Source organism: Alligator sinensis, unplaced genomic scaffold (genome assembly GCF_000455745.1).
Source record: "Alligator sinensis unplaced genomic scaffold, ASM45574v1 scaffold481_1, whole genome shotgun sequence".
Lineage (NCBI taxonomy): Eukaryota > Metazoa > Chordata > Crocodylia > Alligatoridae > Alligator > Alligator sinensis.
This window is the reverse complement of record NW_005842201.1, coordinates 928,004-936,590: the sequence shown is the minus strand read 5'-3', so window position 1 is coordinate 936,590 and position 8,587 is coordinate 928,004. Positions and strand designations below refer to the sequence as shown.

The 8,587-nt window shown below is 42.3% G+C and overlaps 1 protein-coding gene across 8 annotated transcripts in view; it reads right to left on the bottom strand.

Moving 5' to 3' along the window:
• The window catches only part of CD36 (CD36 molecule), a 108,808-nt gene that overhangs the window by 28,439 nt on the left and 71,782 nt on the right, over positions 1–8,587 (bottom strand). For all 8 annotated transcript variants that reach the window (XM_025207607.1, XM_025207608.1, XM_025207605.1 and 5 more), the window contains one exon: positions 1,605–1,762. In XM_025207607.1, coding sequence (XP_025063392.1) covers positions 1,605–1,762 — 158 coding nt within the window. The remainder of the gene's footprint in view (positions 1–1,604; positions 1,763–8,587) is intronic.

Sequence of the window (8,587 nt, the reverse complement as noted above, 5' to 3'; positions counted from 1 at the left end):
GAATCTCAGGTGAGGGGTTTCCTTGCTTGTCTGACCGATACAGTCTGACCTAGCAGTCATTGTAAATCTACTGGCCTTACGGGGCTTTGCACCCATGAAAGCTGGTGACTAGGGATTTCACAGCTAGCTGGCATGTACCTCATTTTACCCCATACTCTAGTGCAGGGCTGTCCAACTGGTGGCCTCAGGCTGCATGCAGCCCTGTAGCTGTCTCCCACTGCCACATGGTGGAGGTGGGCAGGGCATACACCTCTAGCACTGCCCAGGTAACAGGGGACACGGGAGTAGATATGGCAGGGGAGAGGGTGGCAATAGGCTGCTGGTACTGTCTACATGGCAGGGGGGATCGTGGGAGCATGCTCCCACTGTGTATGACCTGTATGGCATACAGGCCCCTGGCCTAATCAAAATTGAGCAGCCCTGCCCTGTTGGCTAGGGCACTCACCAGAGAGGTTAGATCCTTGTTCTCAGACCCCCACTCACGTTTGAAGCAGGGAGTAAACAAGGTCTCCTATTTCCCAGGTGAGTTCCCTAACCATCTGCCTATTCAAGGATGCATTTCTCCCCATATCGCCTGTCGAGGAAAATTAAAAGAGCAAAATATCATTTTTGTAATTCTCATAATATAAAGCAAATTTAGGATTTTAGGGATTTTTCATGTTCAGGATTGTCAATAGTAATGCAAGCATGTGAGAAAGTGATGAAGCTTGACTAAAAGCAGTGATATATTACATCTTAGCTTCATGTCAACCCAGGGTTCAAATAGGCATTTCTTACATAAAAAACACATTGTTTTGCACTAATTACTTGTCTATAGACACATCTACACTTGCTATTAATGCGCCAGAGTTTATTGCACCCAGGCAGAGCATTTACATGTGTGCCTGGCACCGCAATATGCTGAGCTGGCAGATCAACCCCAGTGGGCAGCCTGGAGCTGCTCCACCCAGTTCAAGGTGCTAAGGAGGGGCTGGCTAGGGCACAAGGTTGCCCCCATGTTGAGGCACACTGTGTCATAGCCAGCAGTGGAGCAGCTGGCTCATGCCCCAGCCAACCCTGGGCTGCCTGCTCCCCCATCTTGTGGCATGCTGCATCCCAGCTAGCCAAGGAACGGCTGACTGGTGTACTGGGTGCCTCAGCACAGGGAATCCATAGCGTGTGGAGACAGTGCCTCCACATTTGTCCACATTTGTCCTCGTGTACGCGACTTTGGCATGCTTTGCACCATTGTTTCTTCTGTTTGTTTGTTTTTGGGGGGGTGGGGGTTGGCTACCTGGAAATCTCAGTAGCAAATTTTGCCCCCGCATTGCAAATTAACAGTACTACGCACAGTTTAACTTGCAATTCATGAGATTCGTGGTGCCACAGAGTGTTTTGTGGAACCACCAATTTCACATGCCTGTACATCTGGATGCAGCATATGAGTGCATTTACTCAATCTAGGCACCAGGATGCCAGACTGTTGTGGGTATATTCAGATTCTTGGGGGTTATATGAAAATATACCTTCTTGACTTACAAAGAAGATATTGCATTCAGAAGCATTTTCAATAAATTTACACTAGCCTGAATAGAAGATATAATGTATTAAAAGGGTCTGCATACCTATATGTGTAAGGCCCTTTTTGCTGGAGTATTGGCTGTGATCCATTCATCACCTCTGCTGGATTTTGCACATCAAAGATCCAAAATTGCCTGTAAACAGGACTTCCTGGCACAATCCAGTTTTCATAAGCAATTGTACCATTCTCAATAACAACTTCCTGTAAGGGCAAAATCAAAAATAGCATTAACCACAGCAAAAAATAAACCAATATGCTGATATCTGTATAGGTGGTACATAATCTTTTATCAATCACAGGAAAAAATGCAATATGCAACAGTAAAACACCTGCAAACAAGTTGCAAAAGGCCATTTTTCATTCAGATCAGACCAGGGGCAACCACTGTTAGCAAACACTTGAAAATGTGGATCTTCCAACATGTAAATAAAGGCAGAATCTAGTCATTAGTATAAGTGACTTTTAATATAACTCCCCTTGAAATCTATAAGAACCTTCACTGAAGTGGAATAATTTTGTGAGAAATTACCAGTGTGACTATATTTTCTCCAGAAAAGTCTTCCTGTGCAGGATAGAATTCTTGGCCAAAATGAGACAGCCAGATACACCAACATCTTTATCATTCAGATGCTCAGGTAAGATGCATTGTGCAGGTTCAAGACCATGGAGTTACACGAGTGGCTCAGTGGTTTGAAGCTACACCTCCGATAGTGCAACCAACCAACAAGCTATTGTCTTTTTTGCAACGAGTCTCTTGCTTTGAATTTTCACAACTTTGTACACCCCTGGTTTTGTCCCTCTGAGGAATGGGCAATTTTTTTTAAGCCTTGAAAAGTTTTGCAGTGTAGAAAAATTATATCCCGCCAAACTGTGAAGACTTTGTAACAATGTCCTGTGCAAAATTAATCAATTAAATTGCAGCTCACAAAGGAGCTTCAAACAGTAAAATGCTGGCATCAGGCCACAGAGCTCCAAAGAAAGAGGAGACGTGCCTATTAAAATTCTCCAGATTTTCTTTCCGTCACATTTTTGACCACTTCAGTTTGCTCAGCAAATGCCACAATTGCATAAAGGATGGCAACAATTAGGAGCGACTTCATTTAAAAGTGAATACGGTTGTCTTGGAGAGGCCTACATAAAGATGTTGCTTAAAATAGCTGCCTTGTTTAAGTCAAGCTCATGTGTATGTTAATTTGTAAATACAACGGTGACAGTTTAAAATACTGAATCTGCTGTTTGAATATCTGCAGCAATTTATATCTATGGATATTTGTGCAAAAGGGAACAGAAACCCAGAAAATTTGCTGACTTTTTAGTTCATGATCTTGCATTCAGCAAAATACATCTCCCACATTATTGTGCAATCCCCAAAAGTCCAGGAGCAAAGCTGTATGTCAGTTGATCAGGAAAAAAGATCAAGCTGTCATAATGCTATTCTGAAAGAAGGGTGATAACCCCATAGGAACTCAAGAATGCAGGACCTTAGTTCTCAGAAAGCCTTTTCAGAGGACAGGACTAAGGCTAATATGCTTGTACAGAGCTACTTGCTTTAATTTTCACAGGGAATTCTCCAGGTGAATGGGAAAAGGGAGCTTATGCAAAAGAGCTGCATGTCCCCCTGTATTAGTATGTAGTTGTTATCATCATCTGGTGCTGGAGGAGGCCCATGAGTGGATTTGCAGTCCTTTCCAAAGACAGTAGGACCAGATATATGTCAGAAAAAAGAGCATCCTTGTGGCAAAGGGATGAGTGATATCTTTTGGTGGTATCTCTACCTCCTTCTCTACCTTCTTAAGGAATCTAAGCAGCACCTATTGGTGCAAATCCAACTTGCTTTTGAAAGTCAGAACAAAATCTAAGGAGCTGCTACCTGAAAACTGGTTCTCCAGCTGCTACCAGAAAACTGATTCTCCAGCTATAGGAATCAGAACTCATGGTAGAGGTGATATCTTTTATTAGGACAACTAGATTTTTGCAAGAAAAAAAAATCTTTAATTTTTTCACAGAGTAGAAACATGATCTTACCACCAAACAAACTTGGAGGTAAACAGACTATTTCAACTTTTCTCTGAGCCTAATCTGAATATAAAATGAACTGTGCCAAACAGGAGATTTTACCACACCTTCAACTCTCTTATGAAATACAAAATTTAATTTCTACCCAGGAGAACTTTTACAATCTTTTGCCCAATGCCTGAAGAAGGGTGCTTGTGCCTGAAAGCTTGTAATTAAAGAAACAATTATTTAGCAAAAATCTACTTGGTCTAATAAAAGATATCACCTCTACCATGGGTTCTGATTCCTTTTGCCTCTAGACCATTACAGCTACAACCTGGATACCATTCTCCAGCTATGGCATGATAATATTCGCACCTAATAAGAACTTTGCTCAGGGACACTTCATCTGGCTGATCTCTTCTGCTCTATGAAGGAAGTGTAGAAGTTATCATTTAGCCAGAACTGGCATTATCATTCTTGGGTGGGCCTGAAAAAGTTCCCTCCAAATATTTCATCTGTATGCTCCCATCCTTAGGCATAGAGTCAATTTTAAAGAGGATCAGAGAGATCATTGCTTGTAGCTTCCCCAGATGCAACTTACTTTATAACAATTCCAGGTCTTAACCTGCTGCTTCAGGAGAAGTAGCAAAGAGGTCTGCTGGGATCTGTGCCAGCCATTAAATGTATCCAGGAAAATTTTCCAAACAAGATGAGAATTTGTGAATGCTACTGGCCTTCCAGGCATGGGGCAATTCTATGCACATTCTTTTCCAATTTAGAATAAATTCAGGAATGTTTTGCTAACCTTTTTTTTACTTGTTGACTTACCCTCAATGAGAAATGTATTATCCCAACCTTTCAGAAGAAAGAACAAAGAATGATCGAGTGGTTTTACCAAGGCCTGGTCTACACAGCTGTGGTACCAGTATACCTGCTTCAGCTAGGGGTATGATTTTGTTACCAGAATCATTATACTGTTATTTGTACTGTTATATGATGATGATACCCCCAGGGAAGACATTCATATAATAATAGAAAAAAGCATAGGTCTAGTGGTATACCTTATACCAATATACCTGCATCTGCTCTCAAACAGCTGGGCCACTTTAGTTAGGTTAGCATGATTGGCCTGGTACAGCGTGGCCCTGCATGAAGACAAGTTATAAGGCCAAGCAAGCCAAGTCTATACAATAAATGTACTGTGGTATCCAGGCAAGCTAAATAGCATAAGGGATGACCTAATTTCCTTGTCAATTGGCAGTACGACTTAGTCACCCCTAAGGACATGGCTCCCAGTTCCCTTTTTAGGAGGCAGCCTGAACAAAGCAAAACAACATGCTTGAAAACTGCTGCCAGACACAGTGCTTTAACTATATAGAAGTGACCAAAAGGACTACATTGGAGCTGGAATTAGATAGCCAGAGTTCTTTGTTTTCTATTCAGAAGATCATCTTGGCTTAACAGAGAATTCTTCAGTGAGCTAAAACAGGAAAAGGAAGCCTATAAGAAGTGGAAACTTGGACAATAAGGGAGGAGTATAAGAGTATTGCTCAGGCATGCAGGGATGGAGTCAGGAAAGTCAAAGTGCAATTGGAGTTGCAGCTAGCAGGGGACATGAAGGGTAACAAGAAGGGTTTCTACAAGTATGTTAGTGACAAAAGGAAGATCTAGGGAAGTGTGGGTCCCTTACTAAATAGGGAAGGTAACCTAGTGACAAGATGCAGAAAAGGCTACAATAATGCCTTTTTAACCTCAATCTTCACAGGCGACGTCAGCTCCAAGACTACTGCACCAGGTAGCACAGTTTGGGGAGGAGGTGAGCAGCCAACAGTGGCAAAAGGATGGGTTAGGGACTATTTAGAAAAGCTAGAAGTGTATAAGTCCATGGGACAAGACATAATGCATCCAAGGGTGCTGAGGGAGTTGGCCAATGTAATTGCAGAGATGCTGGCCATCATCTTTGAAAAATCATGGAGATCAGAAGAGGTCCTAGATGATTGGAAAAGGGGAAATATAATGCCCATCTTTAAGAAAGGGAACAAGGAGGATCCAGGGAACTACAGACCAGTCAGCCTTACCTCAGTCCCTGGGAAAAATCATGGATCAGGTCCTCAAGGAATCCATTCTAAGCATTTGGAGGAGAGTTGCTTAGGACCAGCCAGGTGATTAGAAGTAGCCAGCATGGATTCACTAAGAGCAAATCATGCCTGACCAACCTGATGGTCTTCTATGATTAGATGACTTGCTCTGTGGATGTGGGGAAAGCAGTGGACATGATATACCTTGACTTTAGCAAGGCTTTTGATATGGTCTCCCACCACATTCTCTCAAGCAAGCTAAGGAAGTACAAACTCAAAGGGTAGTAGTCAAGGGCTCAATGTCTAGTTGGCAGCTGGTATCAAGTGGAGTGCCCCAGGGTTCATTCCTGGAGCTGGTTTTGTTTAATATCTTCATCAACAACCTGGAATATTGGATAGAGTGAACCCTCAGAAAGTTTGCAGATGACACCAAGGTGTCAGGCAGGGATGGGGAGTAACAGATCTGCTGAAGGGTAGGGCTAGGATTCAGAAAGACCAGTACAGTCTGGGGACCAACTGGCTAAGCAGCAGCTCTGCAGAAAAGGACCTGGGGGTTACAGTGGGCAATAGGCTAGATATGAGCCAACAGTGTACCCTCGTTCCAAAGAAGTCTAGCGGCATACTGAGCTGCATTGGTAGAAGTGTTCCCCACAGGGAGCTCTGAGCTCACCAGCTGATTGGGGCAGTGGCTGCCAGAGCCCCTGCTCTCTCATTCCAGAGCTGAATGAATGAGATGAATGATACTGCTATACTTATCCGACATGTTCTGGCTATTGGCTCTGGGTTAGGACAAGATACCTTGGGTTTGTAAGAAACTCAGTGCACTGTAAGCAACTGCCTGAATTTGCAGTGCACCAGCTACCCTGAATTAGCCCCCAGTTGGACCTCTTTTACTACACAATAAGTGTGAGGTAACTAACTGCCTTATCAAAGGCACCTTAGCCTGAGGCTGAATCATTTCAATCTTCACAGGTTAGCCTAAACTGCGTAGATTGAACAGATAAGCAAGTGAACAGACATTCACTTTTGTTTCCAAAAATGCAGCCACATGCCTGCACTGACCCAGATCAGAAGTGGGGGGTGTTAAAGCATTTCTCTCTGCTTGGTTGGAGCAGACAGCTTGGGGCCAAGCTACCCTGCCCACCCTGAGAGGGGGAAAGGGGTTATGGGGGAGGTGCAAAGCATCCTGGGATGCTGGGGGACCATAAATTAACTTGAACCTGGAGGGGATCTGGGACAATAGTTCAATAAACTGATTTAACCTGAATTAGTTAAGGCTGATACTACATCTATCCAGGTTTATCTTAACCTGGTTCCAACCTTTTTTAAAGTAACTTATGAGCACTAAATTTCTGTTGTGTTACGGATCTAAACTTGTTTCCGATCACTTATACTGGTTTATGTGTAATTTATGTCCCTAGCCGGGCAGTTAGTGCAGGGTGATTCAGCAGCATAGTTTACCACACCTAGGACTGTAGACAAGCTCTGTAGTGTTTACTGGCAGGTGGTTAGCAGAATGAATCAATCCTGTGTTTGATTTTGCTTATTTTCCCTCACAGTAAAACTACAGGTGCCTTGTTTCAAGCAATGTTTTTTAGTAATCTCATTAATTAATCATTCTATAATAAAAATGCACTTTTTTTGGCAATGAAAGCAAAGTCATCTGTCCCGAAAAGCACTTACTGGTCTGTTCTCCCTTAAAGTACACATTAACTAGTTCTAATGGCACAGGTTTTGCTTACACTGTGCTGATTGTACTACTCTGTGCAGTATGCACTTTCACAAGATCAAGTTTGTCCCCATTCAGAATAGGCCAGAGCTCTACAGAGATGAATGAAATTATCAGCCCCTATTGATCTGGCCCAAGATATTTTATTCCTTTGGTATGTTAACTAGCAAAGATAAAATATAGGAAATGCTGAACACTAGAAGAAATATGATTTCACTGTATTGCTTTGCTTTACAAACAACTGAATGATATTGAAATAATGAAAACTTAGGGTGTTTATAGATGTGCTCCAGGAGATAGTTGGGGTAGGGGGGTGGGGGCACTTTAATTAGCTCAGCTCTGAGAGCCACACTAATTAAATGAGCCCAGAGCATCACGTGTATCAGTGTCTCCATGCTACAAAATGGTGGTGGAGTGCTTTGAACTAAAGCTCATCTTCTCCAAAGCTCAGCTTTAGTTTAAAGCACCCCACCACCATTTTTCAGTGCAGAGATGCTGATACACATAACACTGGAGTCTGCTGGAGAGGTAATAACCACACTCTGACGTGCTCTGGCATGCTGTAATTACTGATTTAAGAATTGCTGATTTGTGAATGTTACTGACCAGGTTGTCAGAAGATTTTAGTACCTCAGAATGTCAAAATTTCCACGTTGATTATCTCAGTTTGTGCTTAAGTGACCACTGGTATATCTAGGTTTTTGGTTGTAGCCGTATTGATCTAAGGACATAGGCAAGCAGGTTCTTTGGATAGACGTGATATCTTTTATTAGACAACTGAGTAGTTGGAAAAAAGTTCTTAGCAAGCTTTTTGTCATATCCCACAGACATTTTCTGTCCATGAACATGAAAACTGCTCTTTGAGATCAATGGAAAGTCAACACTGAGGCCTGAGTTGACACTGAAGAATTAGGGTGTTATTACTGTGATTTTGAAAAAAGACAGACAAGTATGGCCATATCCTCTTTTTGCATTTGCTACTGTATATGGGAAGTAATTTCTTCCCAACCAACACAAGTGAAAGATGAATTGAACCAGAGAGGGCCAGTAGCAATGTGTATAATAAAGCTTTTGAGTACAGTAATTACTACAGTTCATAAAGTATGTGGCTTATTATGCCATATCAACTTTGATATGAGGCTTTTACCTTGATAGGAAAGTGGGACACACAATTGCTGAGCTGTTTTAACACTAAAGCAGGCTAACAGCATTTACCTAAAA